Source organism: Somniosus microcephalus, chromosome 25 (genome assembly GCF_052327205.1).
Source record: "Somniosus microcephalus isolate GS21.2 chromosome 25, FLI_Smic_1.0, whole genome shotgun sequence".
NCBI classification, from domain to species: Eukaryota; Metazoa; Chordata; class Chondrichthyes; order Squaliformes; family Somniosidae; genus Somniosus; species Somniosus microcephalus.
Genome location: NC_141011.1, coordinates 29254130 through 29278532, shown reverse-complemented (window position 1 = coordinate 29278532; position 24403 = coordinate 29254130). Strand labels below are relative to the sequence as shown.

At 46.6% G+C, this 24403-nt stretch overlaps 2 protein-coding genes across 8 annotated transcripts in view; one reads left to right on the top strand and one right to left on the bottom strand.

Moving 5' to 3' along the window:
• Nucleotides 1-18605, top strand: part of fam131c (family with sequence similarity 131 member C) — a 28551-nt gene extending 9946 nt beyond the window's left edge. The window contains exons 3-7 of the mRNA XM_085967011.1: nucleotides 2107-2145; nucleotides 3694-3787; nucleotides 9905-10087; nucleotides 13532-13642; nucleotides 17105-18605. Of these exons, the coding sequence (XP_085823137.1) occupies nucleotides 2107-2145; nucleotides 3694-3787; nucleotides 9905-10087; nucleotides 13532-13642; nucleotides 17105-17454 (777 nt within the window). The 3' untranslated portion in view covers nucleotides 17455-18605. The remainder of the gene's footprint in view (nucleotides 1-2106; nucleotides 2146-3693; nucleotides 3788-9904; nucleotides 10088-13531; nucleotides 13643-17104) is intronic.
• Nucleotides 1-24403, bottom strand: part of clcnk (chloride voltage-gated channel K) — a 183229-nt gene that overhangs the window by 70160 nt on the left and 88666 nt on the right. For 5 of the 7 annotated variants that reach the window (XM_085967006.1, XM_085967003.1, XM_085967005.1 and 2 more), the window contains one exon: nucleotides 20154-21353. The exons of the other annotated variants lie outside the window; for them this stretch is intronic. In XM_085967006.1, the coding sequence (XP_085823132.1) occupies nucleotides 21300-21353 (54 nt within the window). In that variant the 3' untranslated portion in view covers nucleotides 20154-21299. Of the gene's footprint in view, nucleotides 1-20153; nucleotides 21354-24403 lie in introns of those variants that run through there. 7 annotated transcript variants of the gene reach the window in all.

The following is a 24403-nucleotide window of genomic DNA, read 5'->3' as shown; positions in this document are numbered from 1 at the left end:
TCGTCCCCACAATGACTGTGCGGTGGTCACTGCTACCAATACTGGCATGGACAGATGCATCTGCGACAGGTAGATTGGTGAGGACGAGGTCACGTAGGTTTTTCCCTCGTGTTGGTTCTCTCACCACCTGTCGCAGGCCCACACTGGCAGCTATGTCCTTCAGGACTCGGCCAGCTCAATCAGTAGTGGTGCTACCGAGCCACTCTTGGTGATGGACATTGAAGTCCCCCACCCAGAGTACATTCTGTGCTTCTTCCAAGTGGTGTTCAACGTGGAGGAGGACTGATTCCTCAGCTGAGGGAGGGCGGTAGGTGGTAATCAGCAGGAGGTTTCCTTGCCTATGCTCGACTTGAAGCCATGAGACTTCATGGGGTCCGGAGTCAATGTTGAGGACTTCTTCCCGAGTGTATACCACTGTGCCGTGCCACCCCTGGTGATGGAGGAGTTTGGGACATTGGCTGAAAGATATGATTCTGTGAGTATGACTATGCCAGGCTGTTGCTTGCCTCGTCTGTGGGACAGCTCTCCCAATTTTGGCACAAGTCCCCAGATGTTGGTGGGGAGGACTTTGCCGGCTGGGTGTGCTGTTGCCGGTCGATGCCAGGTGATCCGTCCAGTTTCATTATTATTACTGTGTTTCGTAACTAGGCCATTTCAGAGGGCAGTTAAGAGTCAACCGCATTGCTGTCATATAGGCCAGACCAGGTAAGGATGGCAGATTTCCTTCCCTAAAGGACATTAATGACAATCCAATAGTTTCATGGTCACCATTATTGATACCAGATTTTTTTATTTCTATTTAATTAACTGAATTTAAACTCCCCAGCTGCTGTGGTGGGATTTGAACTCACGTCTCTGGACTCATTAGACCAGGCCTCTGGATTACTCGTCCAGTGACATTTCCACTATGCTACCGTTCACAATACTTGGCTGCGTTACATAGAAACATAGAAGATAGGAGCAGGAGTAGGCCATTCGGCCCCTCAAGCCTGCTCCGCCATTCAATGAGATCATGGCTGATCATCCAAATTCAGTACCCGGTCCCTGCCTTCTCTCCATATCCCTTGATTCGCCCTAGCCTTAAGAAATATATCCAACTCCTTCTTGAATATATTTAATGAATTGGCCTCCACTGCCTTCTGTGGTAGAGAATTCCACAGGTTCACCACTCTCTGGGTGAAGAAATTCCTCCTCATCTCTGTCCTAAATGGCTTACCTGTTATCCTTAGACTGTGACCCCTGGTTCTGGATTCCACGACCATCGGGAACATCCTTCCAGCATCTAGTCTGTCCAGTCCTGTTAGAATTTTAAAAGTTTCGATGAGATCCCCTCTCATTCTTCTAAACTCCAGCGAGTACAAGCCCAATCGACCCAATCTTTCCTCATACGTCATTCCTGCCATCCCAGGTATCAGCCTGGTGAATCTTTGCTGCACTCCCTCCATGGCAAGAACATCCTTCCTCAGATAAGGCGACCAAAACTGCACACAATACTCCAGATGTGGTCTCACCAAGGCCCTGTACAACTGCAGCAAGACATCCTTGTTCCTGTACTCAAACCCTCTCGCTACGAAGGCCAACATACCATTTGCCTTCTTAACCGCCTGCTGCACCTGCATGCTTACTTTCAGCGACTGGTGCACAAGGACACCCAGGTCTCGTTGCACGTCCCCTTCTCCCAATCTATTGCCATTCAGATAATAATCTGCCTTCCTGTTTTTGACACCAAAGTGGATAACCTCGTATTTATCCACGTTATATTGCATCTGCTATGCTTCTGCCCAATCACCCAACCTGTCCAAATCATACTGGAGTTTCTCGGTATCCTCCTCACAGCACACACGCCCACCCAGCTTTGTGTCGTTTGCAAACTTGGAGATATTACATCTAGTTCCCTCATCCAGATCATTAATATATATTGTGAATAGCTGGGGTCCTAGGAGCGATCCCTGCGGTACCCCACTAGTCACTGCCTGCCACTGCCTGCCACTAGAGAGAGCTTCTGATGCTAGTGGAATTGTACCTCAGCAAGAGTCAGCATGGTGAAGAGGAGTAAAAATTGGAAAAGGGAATGAAACTGTAATTTATTTTTTGATTATGTTTCAGCAAGACAGGACAGATTTCTGCTGGGACCCCATCATACAGGTCAGTATCTCTTTCATTGTATGATACTGTGCAACAACCCAGGTCATAAACATGGTTAAACGCAGGACTACATTTAGAGAAAAGGAACAAACTGCCCAAGACCCTCTTGATCTTAAATGCACTGTCCAGTATGGTACAGAGCTATACAGTGCAGGAAGTTCCTGGGTTCAGTTCCAATCTGTGCTTTTACTTATTCAGGAACGTAGATGAAGTGCCGAGGCCTAGAGTAGAGGACATCACCAAGGTAGATAAGAGGAGGGAAAACAGGATAAACCAATGAGTAGTGGTTAGATAGCGCCAAGCTTGAGTTTTCCCAGGTGTCAGCCATGGTTCAGTGGGTAGCACTCTCGCCTTTGAGTTAGAAGGTTATGGGTTCATAGTCCCACTCCACAGAATCTAGGCTGACACTCCATGGAGTACTGAGGGAGTGCTGCACTGTCGGAGGTGCTGTCTTTTGGATGAGACGTTAAACCAAGACCTTGTCTGCTCTGTCAAATGAACATAAAAGATCCCATTGCACTATTCGAAGAGCAGGGGAGTCCTCCCTGTTGTCTTGACCAATATTTATCCCTCAACCAACATCACTAAAAAACAGATTATCTCATTGCTATTTGTAGGATCTTGGTGTATGATAATTGGCTATCTTGTTTCGTGCATTACAACACTGACTACACTTTAAAAGTACTTCATGGGCTGTAAAGCACTTTGGGACATCCTGAGATTGTGAAAAGCACTATATAAATGCAAGTCTTTCTTTCTTTAAAAGCCTGTAGATTTTAGGAAAAAGGGAAGACTGATAGTGAAGAGTTCCATAGTTTTGAATTAATAGTAATTACTAATGTACTGGAATCACAATAGGAGACTGTTTGTTGCGCCTGCAGTGAGAATGGGAGAAATGATCTCAGTCAGTAAGGAATACTACAATTGAGTTGAACATCTCAGAACAAAGCAGGGGAAAAATCAGGTAAGATTCCCAATCCTGATTGCTTTCCAGGGATCCCTGCTAGAAAGGACATGTGTGAGTGTAGTGCGAGAAAAGAACTGGCCTCAGCCCTTCTGTCAAACAGTCTGGTCACACAACCCATTTAGGCTCAGACTTGAAGAATCAATGAAGTACAGGAAAGATGCCAGCTTCCTTGGAATCTTAGCCCAGCCAGCGAAGGGAAGGAAAGGGGAGAAATTTGCAGGAAATAAACCAATCTGAGCTCTTCCAGCCCCCACATACCCAAAGCCTCCACCTCTGCAATATGTCACAGAGGGATGTCACAGTTCATACAGCCTGCCTGCATGGTTCTAAGGGAAGTTGCATTAAAAATCACACTATATCATAAAAACCAGGCTATATCATAATGTAGTCGTGTGATATTGCGAGGGCTGTGATACATTAGAGTGTGTGCATATGTTTGGGGTATAGCCTCACTGTATATAACAGCCCATTCATAATCTGATCTAAGTGACATTATTATACACTTTTATATCTTACTTTTGAATTGAAATATAATTGATTACATTGCAATTTTTAAAATTATTCTTTTCTTTGGGATTTAGAACTGCTTTGGAAGCACAAATGGAATTTTTTCTGGCTCTAAGCAGACTCTGAATGGCTACGACATCACTGCACTTGCAAGGTCGTCACTGGTTGGTAGGTTAATATAAATTGTTTAGAAGCATCCTGGGGAGAAAAGATCCTGATCCACCTTCCACTCAGCTTTTACCATGTTGGATGTTACTTTGTCTGCAAGGAGTTTAGCCTTTGCATGATCTTTACCACAAACTAGGGCCCCGAATTTCTTCAAGGCCTACAGAGCCATCGAATCCATGGTAGGTCGGGCGTTCCGCCTGCTGACCCCAGACACCCCTGACCCTGTTGGAATCAGTTTCTAGCAGGGTTCAATAATCCAGAAGCAAGAAATGGCCCCAAAAAAGTGCCAGCTTTTTCCAATAGGCCAGTTAGCTGCGATTGATGGTCTGATCTATTGCAGTGGGGAAACTAATGGCCTTCAACAACTTAACTGCCTCTGATGCCCAGGGCTGCCCATGTCCTAACCTGCACCAAGTCCCATTCACCCATCACCCCTGTACTCGCTGACCTACATTGGCTCCCGATTAAGCAGCGTCTCGATTTCAAAATTCTCATCCTTGTTTTCAAATCCCTCCATGGCCTTGCCCCTTCCTATCTCTGTAATCTCCTCCAGCCCCACAACCCCCTGAGATATCTGCGCTCCTCTAATTCTGCCCTCTTGAGCATCCCTGATTATAATCGCTCAACATTTGGCAATCGTGCTGTCTGTTGCCTAGGCCCTAAGCTCTGGAATTCCCTCCCTAAACCTCTCCGCCTCTCTATCCTCCTTTAAGACGCTCCTTAAAACCTACCTCTTTGACCGAGCTTTTGGTCACCTGCCCTAATTTATCCTTATGTGAATCGGTGTCAAATTTGTTGTCTTAGAATACTCCTGTGTTCCGCCTTGGGATGTTTTACTATGTTAAAGGTGCTATATAAATACAAGTTGTAGTGGTAGTAGGGACCTACAGGCATCCCTTCAGCCTAGCAATGCTAAGGCATAAATGTAAGAAAATCATATAACATCATTCCAGTATTTGCATGCACCCGCCTATTAATGGGTGGATGTACCACGCGCCCACACACAATGAGAGACAGAGCAAAAAAAGAACTTGGCGTAAACACTTCTCTCCCTTATCTTCTGAAGGTGCTGACTCTTGCTGAGGTACGACTGCACTGGGCTCTATGGCTTTCTAATACCTCACCCAAGTCACCATCCTTCATATAAATCTAGACAGTGACTGTGGCAGGCTGTTCAGCCATAGGTGGTATTACAGCTGAGCACGAACTTGTCCTCATCCAATTTTCACACCCATGCCCTTTCTAGCAGGGTTCAATGAACAACAATCAGAAGCAAGAACCCTGGTTGACTTTTTTTACTCTGCCTAGCCCAGGGACAGAGGCCAGTTATACACCTCAGTTGCTTTGGTCGTGATCACCCAACTTACGCACAGGCCAGGGAGCAAGCCTGGAATCTCCTGGTCTGTACGGTTTGCTACAAATTGCCTTACTAATTGACACATTGAGGAAGGACAGATATGTAGTATGAAGTAATGTTGACAGTCTTGTGTTTCTAACGTAAAACAACAAAAAGAATGAAGTGAGTAAAACTTATTTGAAAGGGTGTGGATAGCACAGAACATCATTTGAGAAACAAGACAATGAAGTAGCATTACATTAGCTATGATGAGTGCGGACAATCCATTGAGTGGAACTGAATGCAGAGTCCAACCCCAGAACTACTCCAGCGAGTTGTTATGATCTGTAATGCACTGCATGAAAGGATGATGGAAGCTGAATCAATAATAATTTTCAAAAGAGAATTGGATAAATACTTGAAGGGGACGGTTTTGCAGGGCTATGGGGAAAGGGCAGGGGAGTGGGACTAATTGGAGAGTGTGATGAAATATATGCCTTCATCAGCCCATGTGTTTTACCTGCTTGTATTGTGTGAACCGCCCCCTTTTGTTCCTATTGTGTGTATTGGCTACGCCCCTGTCTTTTGCCATATAAAGGTCTCAAGAGCTGTATGAGTCATTCCTACCAGACGAACCCGATGTGGGAAGACCTGTAATGCTGCAATGTTCTTAGTGATTAAAAGCCTTCAGTTGAATCCTTGTCTTTGAGTTATTGACGGCGTATCAGAGAGCTCTTTCAAAGAGCTGGCACAGGCACGATGGGGTGAATGGCCTCCTTCTGTGCTGTATCATTCTATGTATGCAGTTATAGGAGTGAGGGGAGCAAGGTTATGTTAAATGCAACTTACAGAAGCAGGCAGGGTGATTTCCTCTGTGCATTACGTGAAATCACCAGCATTTTCGAACAGTCACACAAATGACTGTAAATACATTTATAAGATTTTTGCTGCACCCAATTACATAGGATTACATATATGCAGATATACCTGGCCTATAATGACAAGACACTGGCCTAGATTTTCAGTGTGCCGTGAGGCAGGCTTTTAGGCGTGAGGGGGGGCAAAAATCCCGAATTCGGGGGTTCCGACACCATCCTGCCCAAAACCCGCCTCCACATAAGTTTCAAAGGAGGCGGGTACCCGCCCCGCACTGGGACCCGCCGACCCGAGGTGGGAAGGGATTAGTGCCAATTAACTGCCTGTTAACAGGTAGTTAACAGGCAGTTTTTAGCCTAATCCCTATTTTGAGGGGTGTCATGTGGGATTTCCGACGGCTCCAAATCACGCCAGGTTAGAGCAGGTGGGCCGTCGGGTTGAAGGACTTGGAGGGGTCGAGATGTCGGTGTTCAGGTGAGTGATGGGTGCATGAATGCAAAGGTAAGTGTGTTTGGTGTGTCTAAAGTGTGTAAAGAAGTTTAAATTACCTGTGCTTACCTTAACAGCCTTTCTTCCTCTAGGCGTCGGGAGTCCATCACTCAGCCGGCACTGAAAGCTGAATGGCCACGATCTGTCAAAAGTGACAGCCTTCAGCTTTCAGTGCTGGTGGGAGTTCTAACTGAGTCTGCGTAGAAGGACTCAGGTTAGAAGTCAGACTGTCAGCATTTGACAGCTTCAAACAGCTGTGAAACACTGATATTTCAGTCTGTGACGTCACCTGTTGCCGGGTGGCCCTTAATTGGGCGGGCTCAACAAGGTCAATCAAGGGAAAATCGCGTGGATTGGCCTGACGTCGATGGAGGCGGGACTAAAACCCAAAAGTTGTAGTCCCGCCTCCTTCCCGACTGCTGAATGAAAATCCAGCCCATTGTCTCAGGAGAAAGGGGTTGGGAGGGGACCATACACACAGCAAGTACATGCCCAGCTAACCAAGGCAGGGCTTCCAATCACCAGCATTTTTGAACAATCACACAAATGACAGACAGAAGCTATGCGTGTAGTTTACAATCAGCCCATTTGAGGGGTGCTCATGTTATGCAAAATGTTGAGGTGAAAGAGTTATGGGGCTAGCCCACTGAGCCCCTCAGTTCGCTTGGAGCAGGAGTTTCATAGATTTAACGTGCTGAAATTGTGACTCATTGGAGCTTGACAGCATTTAGTACAGCTGCTAGCGAAAACTGCAAAGCAGCAGTGGAATCCACGGGACGGTAAATTAAAGTGATTTCATACTCAAAATGTTCAACTGTGGGTCTGATCGATGATATTAAACAGCGTCATCGTTTATCTTAAAACTTAAACCATATGTGGATAGTTGGAGGAGGAAAAGAAATGCTGTTCCAATCAGGGTGCAGCTTTGTGCGAGATTGGGAGGTGATGTTGATGACGTGTGAGGCGTCTACACTGCACCATAACAAGGAGCACTGGAGTCAGGAGTATGACTTGCAATTCCGCAGGTCTGGCTTCGAATCTCACATGCTTCTGTTGAAGATTCACAGTGAAATTGTCTAGAATGAGAAGCACAGGATTTTCTCGACTCAAGAATAATCAACGGTGACTCATTGTAAAATTATTTGGTAATCAATTTGAAACAGCTGGCAGAATTGGAACAACTTGCAGCTTAACCAAGACATTTTTAAATCTCCGCTGCAAATATGCAGAGGAGGAAGATAACCAGCAGGCAATTACAGGCCAAATACAAACTTTTTACTGACGACCTGCAGTTGCAAGAGCCATAAAATTCAGGAATCAGTGTGTACAGCACCAGTAGTGGGAAAAGTCTGAATTTTAGGACTACGTTTAGTGCTTTTTACCCATGTCTTTATTATTTTGTTTTATTATATGTAACTGTTCAGTAGAGGAGGGATTTGTCCAATTCCCCGATGGTCCAATAAGGAGAGATGTGACCCTAATGGTCCGATGCAAGCTTTTCTTAAATCAGATATGACTTCAAAATCCAAATTTATAAGAATGCTCCTCTCTTCTCTAAATGTTTAATTACCAGTTGAGCCCAGAGCTTCAGGCCTGTGTCCAGACCTCATTGCATTCAGTCTGCTTGTCTAGTGTCTTTGTGACGATGGAACCCAAATCCACACAGGGTTCAATGCAAGCAGCCCAGTGGAAATAATCATCTATCTGCACGTTACGAAGTAGAGCTAAGCATTGATAAAATTCACCCAGTTGAGAGAAATGGATCCTCTCTAAAAATGATTTTTTGGGTTGACACAAGTCTATGTGATCTAAGCTATTTGGATTTGGTGTCGTTTCTGCCTATGAGCAAAAAAAAACTCCACACAAACCTGATCATGGCACTTCAAGGGTAATTTTCCGAGTTTGCACAGTGGCAAAGAGCCATGCCTGAAGGCAGTACCTATCAGACACATGCAGCACACAATTTTCCAACTATGATTTCCAATGACAGCAGGTTGTGGGTTGAAGCCCCACTCCTGATTTAAGCACGTAATCCAGGCTGACACGTCAGTGCAGTACTGAGGGAGCACAACATTGTCTGGACACAGCGGGCTCGAATTTCCAAGCCCCGTGGAGGCGGGTTTGGAGGCGGGAGTGGGGGGTACAATTGCAGAATCGGGGGGCGCGAACCCTTCCCGCCCCCAACCCGCCTCCATGCCCGTTTCCCAGGTGGCGGGTACCCGACCTGTGCTGGGAGCCGCCTCCCCGAGGCGGGAAGGGGATTAGTGCCAATTAACTGCCTGTTAACAGGTAGTTAACAGGCAGTTTTTGGCCTAATCCCTATTTTTAGCCCTGAAATGTGGGCTGCCCGACGGCTCCAAACCACGCCAAGTTAGCGAGGCGGGCCGTCGGGCTGAAGGACTTGGAGGGTTCGAGATGTCCGGTGTTCAGGTGAGTGATGGGTGCATGAGTGCAGAGGTAAGTGTGTTTGGTGTGTGTAAAGTGTTTAAATAAGTTTTACTTACTAATGCAGGCTTCCTTCCTTCAGGTCTTGGGAGTCCCTCATCTCACCGGCACAGAAAGCAGAATGGCCACGAGCTGTCAAAAGCTGCAGCCTTCTGCTTTCTGTTCTGGAGAGATTTCTAACTGAGTCTGTGGAGAAGGACTCAAGTTAGAAGTCAGATTATCAGCGTTTGACGGCTTCACAGAGCTGTCAAACGCTGATATTTCATCTGTCAAAAGTTCTTGATAGATGAAATGTCAATCCCTGACGTCACCTGTAACCGGGTGTCCCTTAATTGGCCTGCTGAGCCCGCTGGGCGAGCTTAACAAGGTCAATCAAGGAAAAATCGCGTGGGTTGGCCACAAATTGATGGAGGCGGGACTACAGCCCAAAAAGTGGGGGTCCCGCCTCCATCACGTCCCCATTGACAAAATCCAGCCCAGCATTTCTGTTGGGAGAACCACAGGAAGATAATGTGCTATATAGCTGCAAGTCTTTTTCTTTTCCTGTTGTAAGTTTGACTCCTATTCCTATCCCCATGGAATGTGAAACAGAGGAGGTCAGGAAATACTGAGTTCAGCACAAAGAAAATTAACCCACTGATGGCTAACATTACTTCTGCCTCAAAAATGCTAACAGAAACAAAAAGGTTAATGGAAATAATTACCTATTAGTCCCATTAAAGAGGGGAGACAGCAGAGGGGACAGTCAACAGAGAGGATGGCATATGGAGGGGACTCCAAATGGAGTAAAGTGCAAATGGAGGGGCTGTGATTGAAGGGGTTGTTATTGAGGGGATTGTGGACTGTGACAGGAGTCCTTTCTTTAAATCTCATTTATAATAGCCACTGTTTAAAATGCAGATAGTTACTTGAGTATATAATGAATTCATTTTACCATGGTAGTAAAGTGTGCCTTTGGTTTTCTATTGCAGGTCTGGTTCAGACAGTAAAAGATCACATTACCAAGCCAACAGCTATGGCACGTGGGCGAGTGGCCCATATAATTGAATGGAAGGGTTGGGGTGCCCAGCGTCGAGGATGTAATACATGTCCAATGGATGAAGACCATTACTCCAATCTCACTGATGAACTGAAGGAAGCTCGTTTTGCAGCAGGTAAGATGGACAGGAGTGAAATTGTGCTGGATATAGGGTCCCACTCAAAGTACACGGAGATGGAAGAAAAGCAGTTACACTAGTCGTTCTCAAATATCTACTCAATCAATATGAGGAGATAGTCCCCATCTTCCCTCTGTCCCTATTTGGTCCTTTGCATCACTGAATTTTCATGTAGTAGTACATGCTGATATAGGATTGTCAAAGAATTGGATACTGATGTAAACCTAGTAAGTATGTGCTGTTGCACAGATTCAACTGTGACCCACTCTTGATCTGCTGATCTAAAATTTAATGTATGTAAACCACAGTGATGTACTATGCGTGTTCTACCACATTGATGTTCAGGATCTGTCTATACCACATGGAAGTGGGCAAGGCTGGGGTTTTCTGCTTCTGTGCTCACCAGCTCACAATTACCACTTCAATGCAGAAAATCTGGTCTGGTGAACACAGTACAAAAGCCGGGCCCAGATTTTTTTTTTAAAAACCATCATGTACAAGAAATTATTGACTGGGATCTTCCATCCGCCCTCCATCAATTTCTGGGTGGAACTAGGGCTGAAAATTGGACAGGGATGTTGTCCGCCACATCCCCACCCATTTCCACACCCACTGGATTTCCTGTTGGAAAGTAACTGGTGATGTTCAATACATCAACCCGTATATTGGCAGGTGCATTGAAATATTTAAATGACAGAAATATGTCATCCAATGTATTTTTCATCATTTGACCTACAGCAACACTGGACATCAGGAACACCAGCTCATCGCCGGTGACCAGCTCTCACAATGGAGGAGGGAGGACTTAAATTTTGAAAGCCAGGAAATCTGTGCAAAGAGATCAATTGCACATAAATCATTTAAAATAAATAAAAATGCAATGAAGTTTGACCAGCAGCTCAGAAGCCTGCCACAGCAAATCTACTGGCTGACTCCTTGGAGGAGGCTGGGGAGTGGGGAGCCCACCAAAATATTTAGATAACCCCGAGGTCAGAAGATCAACTGGGTCAGGGGTGCATCCGTGTGGAGGACGGAAGTCCTGCCACAGCCAAAGAGGCTCAAGTTCTGGACTATTGAAATAGAGTCATAGGCCTAGAAATTCAGTTGCGTTTGCGCCCAATTAGGGGCGAAAGAGTGGGTTGCGCCGGAAGTTGCGTCGCGCCCGAAATTAGGTGGGCCCTAACATCGGCATTAGCCGGTAGCGCTGCGCCGGCACCGATGACGTCATCGGTGTGCGCAGTGCCCCGGTACCGCCCGAAACCACGCCGATCCCCATCTTCAGTAGCGGCCGCCTCTTCCGTGGCGGGCGCTAACAACATCGGGAGACCGGGTCCTTACTGCAGCCTTAGCGGCGCAAGTTAAGGTGGAGGTGCGGGGTGGCCGCTTTTTCGGCGGCTGCCTGCCCGCACCTCCTTCCCCAGCCTCCTCCACCCCCCCCCCGCGGCATTGCCGGCTGGTTTCCGTGGAGCCCGGCACTTCTCCGTTGTGCCGGGCTCTTTTGCCGGCACTTGCAATCGGGGCTCCGGCCGTTGCAGGCACCTCCCCCTTAAGAGAAGGGGGAGGCCTGTAGTACAGCAGCCTGCCGCACCGCATCGGGTGGCGCAGCGGGACCGGGAGCGCTGAAATTCACTTTCAGCGCCCCAAGCGGGGCGGACACGCCCTGTACCAGCGCCCGGTTCCACTTTGGGGCGCTGAAAGTGAATATGGGGCGGGCACAACTGGCTCCGCGGCGGGCGCAAAATTTTCAGCGCAAACGTGCTGGCGGGGCTATACCCAATTTCTAGGCCTTAGAGTTATACAGCACAGAAGGAGGCCCTTCGGCCCATCGTGTCCGTGCCGGCCATCAAGCCCTGTCTATTCTAATCCCATTTTCCAGCACTTGGTCCGTAGCCTTGTATGCTATGGCGTTTCAAGTGGTCATCTAAATGCTTCTTGAATGTTTGAATGTGAGAAGTCGCACAACACCAGGTTATAGTCCAACAGCTTTATTTGAAATCACAAGCTTTCGGAGCGCTGCTCCTTCGTCAGGCCTACTTCACCTGACGAAGGAGCAGCGCTCCGAAAGCTTGTGATTTCAAATAAAGCTGTTGGACTATAACCTGGTGTTGTGCGACTTCTCACATTTGTCCACCCCAGTCCAACACTGGCATCTCCACATCATGGCTTCTTGAATGTTGTGAGGGTCCCTGCCTCTACCACCCTTTCAGGCAGTGAGTTCCAGATTCCAACCACCCTCTGGGTGAAAAAGTTTTTCCTCAAATCCCCTCTCAATCTCCTGCCCCTTACCTTGAAACTATGCCCCCTGGTTATTGACCCCTCTACTAAGGGGAAAAGTTCCTTTCTATCTACCCTATCTATGCCCCTCATAATTATTGAAATATTTGAAACAAAGTCATGGCAGAGGGCTGAAGAGTAGTCCCCCAGCAGGATAGAGACAGAAAGAAGCCAGGAAGTATTTGGGGAATACTTAAATTGTACTTCTTTTCTACAAAGAAAAATTACTGGGTCTCTGTGGCATTGCTCAAGGGTTTAGATAAATTGGCCTTAGGGGTGTAGTTAGCCATTTGGAGCGTCTAGACAGTAGATGATCCATTGGCTCCCCCTAGCGAAACCTAAACAACAGTAACAACTTGCACTTATATAAGGGGAGATACAGTACTCTGTTCCAGTGCTCCCGCTGTATGCCAGGGGCACGTATCAAGAAATTGTGGTTCACCAGCCCATGATTTGAATGGATGGAAATTCGTGCGCTGGGGGTATGCAATTCCCTGATGTGTTTCCTGCATGCACCAGGTGCACTAAAACAGAAAGTCACTCCCATAATATAAAAAATGTTCGAGGCACTTTGGAGACGAACTGGACAGCAAGCAACAATTGGGAGAAGAGTTTACAGAAGGTAACCGAAAGGGTGTCTGAAGAGAGAGGTTTTGAGAGGGTCTTTGAAAGTGGAGCGAGTGGTAGCAAATCTAAGGGGTTTACCTAAAGAATCACTGACAGTAATTTCTACCCTTAAAGTAGAACATCAGACTTGGGTCCAAAGTTTATCGGGTGCAGACTTGCATTTTCGAAAAAGGCAAGGCCGCACATTTCAAGATTAAAGCTCCAAGAGGGTCATAACTGGTTTCTGCCTCTGCGACTGGTGGGAACCCCAGGACATTAATTGTGTAATTGACCACAACAAGATCCTGATTTAGTTTCACGTTATGCTTCTTTCAGTTTGACTGGGCCTCGGGTTAGATTATTTTATTAGCGGTATCCGATTGAGGGGGCACTGGTGGTACTGATCTCTGCTCGGTGACATTGCAGTTTACCCAGTGCCACCCCTATTGGTCCAACTAAAATAGGCGTGGTTCCTATCAGTTATTGGGCTTAATTCTGGTACTCTTTTTAATCATGCTCTTTACCATTCATTGGCTAATTCAGTCTATTTTTTTTAAACAGGTGTTGCTGAACAGTTTGCCATTACTGAAGCAACACTGAGTGCTTGGTCCTCTCTGGACACAGAAGAGGTGGTTGGAGGCAGTAGTCCAAACAACACAGTTAACTGCCTCAGTAGGTCAAAGCTTTTTTATTCCTTCCTCTATTTATTATCCATCGGTGGCATAGTGGTTAGCACTGTTGCCTCACAGCGCCAGGGACCCGGGTTCGAATCCGGCCTCGGGCGACTGTCTGTGTGGAGTTTGCACATTCTCCCCGTGTTTGCGTGGGTTTACTCCGGGTGCTCCGGTTTCCTCCCACAGTCCAAAGATGTGCAGGTTAGGTTGATTGGCTATGATAAATTAATCCTTAGTGTTAGGGGGATTAAATACGTGGGGTTACGGGGATAGGGTGGGATATGTGTTGGTGTAGGGGTTATGGGGATCGGGTGGGATATGTGTCGGTGCAGGCTCGATGGGCCGAAATGGCCTCTATCTGCACTGTGGGGTTTCTGTGATTCTGTGATATCATGCGTAGCATAAAATTATGATAGGTTTGGATGAAAAGGCCCTTCAACCCTTTGATCTAATCCTTCCAGAACACCAACTCATTACTGTCTTTGCTGTTTCTTAAATGACTCCAGTGAACTGGCTTCAACCACTCTTCCTTGTAACCCATTTCAGTTGTTCATCATTCTCTAAAGAAATACTTCCTAACATCTGTCCTAAATTTTCTTTTCACAACCTTGAGCCTAAGTCATCTTATCTTGGTGCCTTGGTGTATCTAAAAGTATTCCTCCGGGTTAACTTTCTCTATCCCATTAAGTATCTCATATACTTCTAAGGTCCCCTCTGTCACCTCTTTTTTCAATACTGAACAGCCCCAGTTTATTGTTCCTCATCGTCCATCCTTCTAACACCGAGTACATTCATGCACAAACAACCTTTCCCTGCCCCTGCACTTGCTTAAAAATCTATTACATCTCTAACTTGTTCCAGTTCTGACAAAGGGTCATCGACCTGAAACGTTAACTTGGTTTCTTTCTCCAGATGCTGGCTGACCTGCTGAGTATTTCCAGCATTTTCTATTTTTATTTCAACCTTCCAGGTTACTGACAGAGGCACTGGCTGTATTCATATAATGGGTTCATTAGAAATTACAGCATAGGAGGAGGACATTGGGCAGGATTCTCATTGGGCCGTGGAGGCGGGATTGGAGGCGTGTGGGGGGTTAAAATCTCGAAATCGGGGGGCACGAACCCATCCCACCTCCATGCCAGTTTAAAAAGAAGTGGGTACCCGACCCGCACTGGGACCCGCCTCCCCGAGGCGGGAAGGGGATTAGTGTCAATTAACTGCCTGTTACCAGGTAGTTAACAGGCAGTTTTTAGCCTAATCCCTATTTTCATTCTTGAAGTGTGGGATTCCCGACAGCTCCAAACCATGCCAAGTTAGCGAGGCGGGCCGTCAGGCTGAAGGGCTTGGAGGGGTCGAGATGTCCAGTGTTCAGGTGAGTGATGGGTGCATGAGTGCAGAAGTAAGTGTGTTTGGTGTGTTTAAAGAAGTTTTACTTACATTTACAGCCTTCCTTCCTTCAGGTCTCAGGAGTCCCTCATCTCACCGGCACAGAAGGAGTGGGCCTTTGGAGTAGCGGTAGCATCCCCGCCGCTGGGCCAGAAGGCGTAGGGTTTCGAACCCCGCTCCAGACAGTCCCGGCAAGTGGAGTCGGAGCTCGGGCTCTAAATTCTGGGTTGACATCCAGCGGGATACTTGCGTCCGTGGGTGTGGGTGGCCCCCCCCTCGTATGGGTTGTGGGAGCCCGTAAAACCCTCCCGCCATAGGACTAACCACCCTAATGGCTGGTACGAAGATGGTTACGGTCACGGAAGGAGCGTTAATCGCGGCCAGAAATCCTTCCACCACTTCATACAGTTCCCCAAAGGGAACAGTGTGAAGACACGTACGATGACGACTGGCACAGAAAGCAGAATTGCAAAAATTGCAGCATTCAGCTTTCTGTTCCGGTGAGATCTCTAAATCATCCTGAGAGGAAGGAATCAGACTCAGTGTTTGACAGCTTCAAACAGCTGTCAAATGCTGATATTTCATCTGTCAAAAGGTCTTGACAGATGAAATATCAATCTGTGACGTCACCTGTTGCCGGGTGGCCCTTAATTGGCCTGCTGAGCCCGCTGGGCGGACTCAACAAGGTCAATCAAGTCAAAATCGCGTGGGTTGGCTACAACTCGATGGAGGTGGGACTACAACCCCAGAAGTTGTAGTCCCGCCTCCTACCCGACTCCTCAATGAAAATCCAACCCATGAGTCCATCATGCCTGTGCTGTTACTAACTCTTCAAGCAGAGCCTTCTACTAAAATCCTACTTTCTTGATCTATTCCTATTTCCTTTTATATTCTTCCTTTTCAAATGCTTATCTAATTCCCTCTGAAATGTTATAGTGTCTGCCCCAACAGCCACTTCTAACTCCTAATTTTCCCCTGGTGGGTCAATGCCCTTGTTTTTTTTATTCATTGATGGGATGTGGGCGTCGCTGGCTAGGCCTGCATTTAGTGCCCATCCCTAATTGCCCTTGAGAAGATGGTGGTGAGCCGCCTTCTTGAACCGCTGCAGTCCATATGGTGTAGGTACACCCACAATGCTGTTAGGAAGGGAGTTCCAGGATTTTGGCCCAGCGACAGTGAAGGAATGGCAATACAGGTCCAAGTCAGGGTGGTGTGTGGCTTGGAGGGGAACTTGTAGGTGGTGATGTTCCCATGCGTTACCAGGGAAACAAGCTTTCACTACCCTCTTAAAAAAAACTCATAAGCTTTAAAACCTCAATTAGATCATCTCTTTTCCAGTGAAAGTGCCCCATTGGTAAATACTCTAGTGTAGGCATCCAGGGCCCACGCCTGAGACAGACGTTAGGCTATTTGCGTATTGAAATAGCGGGCCTCCTGTCTTTGAGGCCTGCTTCCCTGAACGCAGCTGGCACCGGGCAATTTGCACTAAATTGTTTTTAAAGATCTGGAGACTTCGCACAAACGAATCCTCTCTACAAATACAGTCCCCACCGCTTACGCTCATCACGGGCAGCCGCCAATATCGGGCAAATGGCACTAACCATAGGAGTCAATTACAAAGGCGCCGCTTATAACCTATTAAGTTGCACTGACTACTTCGGGCAGTTTTAAGTACTTACCCTGTACTGACCGATTTAAAAGGCTGCGCTGATTTCGGGCAAAGTCGGGTCTTCAAGCAGTTTCGATCAGTTGTTTGCACCTGGTTAAAGTGCGATTCTCAGTGATGTGATTCTGATGCAACTGCTAGCAATTAGGAGGCAGTTGCTAAGTGAAATTTCCTATTTTAAAAAAATATGTTGGTTACTTATCTTTGTGGTTTTACCATCCAGTGGACAATTCTCGTTAATATCAACACGCCCGCTATAAGCGGTGGGGACAGTAACAAAATATTTTATGGGGATGAAAACTTTGAATATTTCAACGTTTCATATGCAGGCCAGTACTCAATGAGGTCCTCATTTCTAATCCTTTGACAAACAACACTAGTTTAATACAAGTTTTCCTCTTTTTTAAGATACAGACGAAATTTATCTTGAAGATCACTCTCCCGGTGGATCACAAGGCTTTTACTCTTTGAATGTCGAAGGTTCTTGCACTGTCGTAACTCCTCTCTTGTCATATGTAGCCAGCCCAGCTGATGAACCGGTGCAAATAGACATGGCTACTCTACAACCTTCCCACAGCGCATCTCTCGCAGGAACCTTACCGACCCATGACCCTCCTAACTACTTGTCTCTTCCAGAAGCCACTTCCTGTGGAGTGGAATTGCACAGAACACTGCGACAGAGCACTGGCAGCCACCCGCACCATTCACATTCCAGCAACAGCAGCTCACTCATCGAAGATGACGTATTTTATAATTAGACAGAACAAGAAATTAAGATCAGAAGCTGTACTCTTAGACAAGTGTACTTACTGCTTCCTTTGCTAAACCTGAATTGGCGTCATTTTATTCCGTTTTAACCTTCAATTTCAATTTTATTTGTCACATAACCAAATACAACAAGTGAAATCCAGTCAGTGAAATGCTTTTTCCTTAACGAGCCGAGCGCACCAAGCAGCAAAGGACACTTAGCTGCTGGTACGCACGGAGCCCGCAAGGACGGCAGCCATCTTCATCGGCGCCATCAACCTTGTGTGTGTGTGTGCGTGTACGCGTTCATTGAGGTGTGGGACGGCTGAAAGAAAATAGGACCCTACAATTGGCCTCATTGTCCCAGAGTCTGGCAGGAGAAAAAAAAAATCTGCTACGGTCCCTGCTCTTCATCACTATCCAGTGACCCCCTGCTGCATGTTAGGCAAAAGATGAATTGGGCTCAGCTATGATACTCTTCACAGTTAAACAGCCTACTGACATCCAAGCCTTGAAATTTGATGGGGGTTCTACTGGTCCCCCGCCATAACTCCGAGAGGAAATCAGCAGAACTTGCAGGGAAACGGTGTAAATGTCTAGGCTCACACATAAGGAATGATCCGTTGGGCAAGGTACTGGAGGACAAACAGTGCCCATGGGATTGTACCCCTGCAAGAGTCAGCACCCTCGGGAGAGGAGGGGAGAAAAAGGTCAGGTACAGTATGTCTTAGCTACAACAGAGACCATTGGTCAAGTATAACATTGCTCTAATATAGAGCTTCTCCTTTTAGATGACAAGGATTTGCCTTAAAATGGAGTCTCTTGTTATACTCCTGACACTATAACTATATCCAACCTTGGCACAGCCCTCTTACTGAACACTAAAGATAAAAGGTTACGTTGATATAGTTTATTTCATTTCTTTGATGTTTTACTGAAACTCAAGTTTGTCCCCTCAGGTATTAGTCATCCCATACCTCAATGAGCGCATTGTCAGTTCTCCCTCAGTCACGCAATGCATAAAACATTGTCATGTGGGAGTTCACAAGGGTATATGGTAAATGTCTGACAGACGGCTGTGATCTACTAGTCCGTCTTTGTTGTGAAATGTACTTGGAATTTAATCACACTTAAACAAAAAATTAAAAATCAGTTAAATGTGTTATTCTATTTCTTAGATTATTAAAGAATGTCTTCTGCATTAAAATTGTGTGATCAATCTCAGGTGTGAATATTATAGGAAGGGCGGGTTGAAAGACATTTTTAAAAAAAGTTGAAAAATGTTGAAACATGAAACTGCAACATCTAAATATACGTAGGCAGCGGTACATGTACACAGTAACCACAGCCAGACACATGATGCAAACTCTTGTTGTGGAGTAAGGCCAAAGGCCAGCATTTTGTACTGGGAGCAATGATCACTATTTGAAAGTGTATGCGCTTCCGTGACATTTGCAATGACTGCATGGAAATAGCATCCTTAAAACTGGCGGGTGCAGCCAGTCTCTGGGAAACACTGCCTAAAGGAAAACTTTATCAGGTCAAAGATGTGTCATGATCATTCGCTCTGCAACCCCCCATATTGTATTAATTATAAAGCACCAAGAATAGAAGCTGGTCCTGTCCTGAATACATGGTACTGTCAGAATAAGGGATCAGCCATTTAGGACTGAGATGAGGAAAAATTTCTTCACTCAGTGTTGTGAATCTTCGGAATCCTCTACTCCAGAGGGCTGTGGAGGCTCAGTTAAGTATATTCAAGACAGAGATCGATAGATTTTTGGATATTAAGGGAACCAAGGGATATGGGGGTAGTGCGGGAAGGTGGAGTTGAGGTAGAAGATCAGCCATGATCTTATTGAATGGTGGAGCAGGCTCGAAGGGCCGAATGGCCGACTCCTGCTCCTATTTGTCAGCTATGTGTCAGCTGTGGCTCAGTTGGTAGCACACTGGCCTGAGTCAGAAGGTTGTGGGTTCAAGTCCCACTCCACGGACTTGAGCACATAAAGCTAGGCTGACACTTCAGTGCAGTGCTGAGGGTGTGCTGCACTGTCGGAGGTGCCGTCTTTTGGATGAGACATTAAACCGAGGGCCCATCTGCTCTCGGTGTACGTAAAAGATCCCACGGCACTATTTTGAAGAAGAGTAGGGGAGTTATCCCCGGTGTCCTGGCCAATATTTATCCCTCAAGTAACATAACAAAAAAACAAACACAGATTATCTGGTCATTATCACATTGCTGTTTGTGGGAGCTTGCTGTGCGCAAATTGGCAGCCGCGTTTCCCACATTACAACAGTGACTACACTCAAAGTATTTCAATGGCTGTAAAGCACTTTGAGACGTCCTGTGGTCGTGAAAGTCACTATATAAAATGCAAGTCTTTCTTTTTATTTCTTATGTTATGTTCTCTTCGTCAAATGTTAGTGGTGATGTCTTCCCACTAACTTGCAAACCCGTCTAGAATTCTTGCTCCTATGGAGCAAGATGAAATAACTTGGGTAACACTGGGTGAAACAGTCAGAGGGTCCCTTGTTTGCTTGGGCCAGGGTAGAACATAACTTCTTGAACAGTTCCAACTCTTCCCCAATATACAGTGGATTTTTCGTAAGAGTCACGCCAAAGAGCCCCTTCCTTTATATAGCAGACATTTCGTGGAAAACAATACGAGAGTTAATCTTACAATTCAATTATTAGTGTCCCAAGCAGGAATCTGTTTATCATTTTAATTTTTTTTTTAAACATTTTATATAGTTCACCATAAAGTGGAACTCAAACAATTTTCCGTAGGAATTTCAGCTTTCGTAAAACATTTTGGAATGTAGGAGGCACATTTTAAGTGCATTGTGAGGGCAGGCAAACCATAATGTGTTTGCTGGTATTGGTGCAGGAGGTTATGATGTGACGACAACAAACAACAACAACTTGCATTTGTATAGCGCCTTTAACGTAGTAAAACGTCCCAAGGCGCTTCACAGGAGTATTATAAGACAAAAAATTTGACACCGAGCCACATAAGGAGAAATTAAGGCAGGTGACCAAAAGCTTGGTCAAAGAGGTAGGTTTTAAGGAGCGTCTTAAAGGAGGAAAGAGAGGTAGCGAGGCGGAGGTGTTTAGGCAAGGAATTCCAGGGCTTAGGGCCTAGGCAACAGAAGGCATGGCCGCCAATGGTGGAGCGATTATAATCGGGGATGCTCAAGAGGGCAGAATTAGAGGAGCGCAGATATTTCGGGGGGGGGGGGAGGTTGTGGGGCTGGAGGAGATTACAGAGATAGGGAGGGGTGGGGCCATGGAGGGATTTGAAAACAAGGATGAGAATTTTGAAATCGAGGTGTTGCTTAACCGGGAGCCAATGTAGGTCAGCGAGCACAGGGGTGATGGGTGAACGGCACTTGGTGCGAGTTAGGACACAGGCAGCCGAGTTTTGGATCACCTCCAGTTTACGTAGGGTAGAATGTGGGAGGCCAGCCAGGAGTGCGTTGGAATAGTCAAATCTAGAAGTAACAAAGGCATGGATGAGGGTTTCAGCAGCGGATGAACTGAGGCAAGGGCGGAGACGAGCGATGTTACAGAGGTGGAAATAGGCCGTCTTAGTTATGCTGCGGATGTGTGGTCGGAAGCTCATTTCAGGGTCAAATATGACACCAAGGTTGCGAACAGTGTGGTTCAGCCTCAGACAGATGTTAGGGAGAGGGATGGAGTCAGTGGCTAAGGAACGAAGTTTGTGACGGGGACCGAAAACAATGGCTTCGGTCTTCCCAATATTTAATTGGAGTGACATATCATGTTAAAAGAAAATTTGAGTAAGACTGCACGATGACACATAAAATGACACACAACTCTTCTCTTCTGTAATATTTACAGCTTGACTGGGATCCGCCCATTGGTCAGGTCTTCAATCACTTTCTTCAGCTGATAGAGAACACAGAGGTATTAGGTACTGTAGCTCACAGCGCAACCAGTGTCATCACAAGAACATGCAGTACTACTCAGTTGCTGATCTCGATTTACAAGCAATTATCACAATCTCAAGCGAACACCATAAAGGGTGCTGAGCATACACAGAAAAATGCTGTTATGATGTTGCAGTGGTGGCATTTGATATGATTTCCTACTCCTGTGTTGTATAAAGTCCCAGATCCTGGCCAGTTTAGATAACAAAATATTTGATAGTCAAATGTCTGTCTGATATAAACTACTGTTGTAGAGAGGCTGGCGACTTTGTCAAGTCTGACACAGCATGCAAATGAACCATTGTAAAGGCGCTACAGGTGCACCTACGGCTACAGCTGGGAGGAAAATCTAAGCATCACCATGACAGTCATAGGGCGGATTTGAGGTCCAGCAAGGACTGAAGAGGAACATCATTTCAAGTTGTTAAATGCTCCCAAGGGAGCAAATCAACACTGAGAGGTAATCGAGCTCCTTTGGGATAGATTACTTCACCATAGATAAGTTACCAGGACCAGGACGCATCCTAGGATGCTGAGGGAAGTGAAGGAAGAAATCGTGGAGGTACTGGCCATAATCTTCCAATCCTCCTTAGAAACGGGGGTGGTGCCAGAGAACGGGAGAATTGCAAATGTTACAACCTTGTTCAAAAAAGGGTGTAAAGATAAACCCAGCAACTACAGGCCAGTCAGTATTAACCTCTGTAGTGGAGAAGCTTTTAGAAACAGTAATCAGGGACAAAATTAACAGTCACTTGAACAAGTGTGGATTAATTAAGGAAAGTCAGCACGGATTTGTTAAAGGCAAATCGTGTTTAACCAACTTGATTTTAGTTTTTGATTAGGTCAATGCGGTTGATGTGGTGTACATGGATTTGCAAAAAGCGTTTGATAAAGTGCCACATAATAGGCTTGCCAGCACAGTTGAAGCCCATGGAATAAAAGGGACAGTGGCAGCATGGATACAAAATTGGCTAAGTGACAGGGAACAGGGAGTAGTGGTGAACGGTTGCTTTTTGGACTGGAGGAAGTTACACAGTGGTGTTCCCCAGGGGTCGGTTATAGGACCACTGCTTTTCTTGATATATATTAATGACTTGGATGTGGGTGTACAGGGCACAATTTCAAAATGTGCAGATGACACAAAACTTGAAAGTATAGTGAACTGTGAGGAGGATAGTGATAAACTTCAAGAGGACATAGACAGGCTGGTGGAATGGGCAGATGAAATTTAATGCAGAAAAGTGCAAAGTAATTCATTTTGGTAGGAAGAATGAGGAGAGGCAATATAAACTAAAGGGTACAATCCTAAAGGGGATGCATGAACAGCGAGACCTGGGGGTATATGTGCACAAATCGTTGGCGGTGGCAGGGCAGGTTGAGAAAGCAGTTAAAAAAGCATACAGTATCCTGAGCTTCATGAATAGAGGTATAGGGGGAGAAATTGGGTGAGTAGCGCCACCTGTTAGCGCCTAAAGAGGCAGTCAGTGGCTGTAGCGCCACTGGCTGTGCCTCCCGCGATATTCAGCAGGGGCGCTAATGGTGGCGTTAGCCTTTTGCGCTGTGCCGCCACCGATGACGTCATCGGTGTGCGCAGCGCCCCATTCGCGCCCCGATCGCGATATTTGGTAGCGAACGCCGCTGTAGCGCCGTTTGCTACCCGCGCCCGGTTCATGGGGCCTTGCTGCACCGGCAGAGGCGCAAGTTAAGGTGGAGGTGCGGGGCGGCCGTTTTTTTGGCGGCCGCCTGCCAGCACCTCCGTCCCCGGCCTCCTGAAGCCCCCCCACCCCCGCGGCATTGCCGGCTGTTTCCCGAGAGCCCGGCACTTCTCCTTGGTGCCAGGCTCTTTTGCCGGCACTCACGATCGGAGCTCGCGCTGCTGCAGGCCCCTCCCCCTTAACAGTGGGAGGAAGGCCTGCAGTACCGCAGCGTGGTGTGGCGCTGCGGCACATAGCGCTGCAAAATTCACTTTCAGCGCCCTAAGAGGGACGCGGAGTGCCTCGAGCCTCGCCCCGTCTCTCTCTAGGGGCACTTCAACTGAATTTGCGGCGATCACTAATGCGGCGATCGCAGCGCAAATTCCAGCGCCCAGGCGAACTTTGCGCCGCTTGGGCGCCTCAGGCCAATTTCTAGGCCCTAGAGTACAAAAGCAAGGAAGTTATGATGAACCTTTATAAAACACTGGTTCAGCCTCAACTGGAGTATTGTGTCCAATTCTGGGCACCTCACTTTAAGAAGGATGTGAAGACCTTAGAGAGGGTGCAGAAAAGATTTACGAGAATGATTCCAGGGATGAGGGACTTCAGTTACGTGGATAGATTGGAGAAGCTGGGGCTGTTTTCTTCAGAGCAGAGAAGATTGAGAGGAGATTTGATAGAGGTGTTCAAAATCATGAGGGGTCTGGACAGAGTAGATAGAGAGAAACTGTTCCCATTGGCAGAAGGGTGGAAAACCAGAGGACACAGATTTAAGGTGATTGGCAGAAGAATCAAAGGCGACATGAGGAAAAACCTTTTTACTCAGCGAGTGGTTAGGATCTGGAATGCACGTCCTGAAAGGGTGGTGGAGGCAGATTCAATCATGGCTTTCAAAATGGAGTTGGATAAGTAGCTGAAGGGAAAAAAAAATTGCAGGGCTACAGGGAAAGGGGCTAGCTGAAGGGCTCAATAGGCCGAATGGCCTTCTTCCGTGCTGTAACCATTCTATGATTCTATGATAGTGCCACCCTGGGGCCTGAACTAAGCCTTTTAGCAGCTCTTAAGCTGGCAAGACTTCGGTTAGCTTTTACCAGAGAGTAATGGACAGAATTCTCAGGGTATCTAGGGAACTCCCCCAGATACATCTGCTCGCCCCAGACAGAGTTTTAAAAGAGGAGGAAACTAGCAGATCTGGGTTTCACTCCAAAATCCAGCAGGCGTTCCACCCAACTTCCGCCTTGGCATCCCATTAGAATTTAGGGGCCAGTTTCCCCGAAAATTAATTATGGTTATTTTATAAGATGGTCACTGGAGA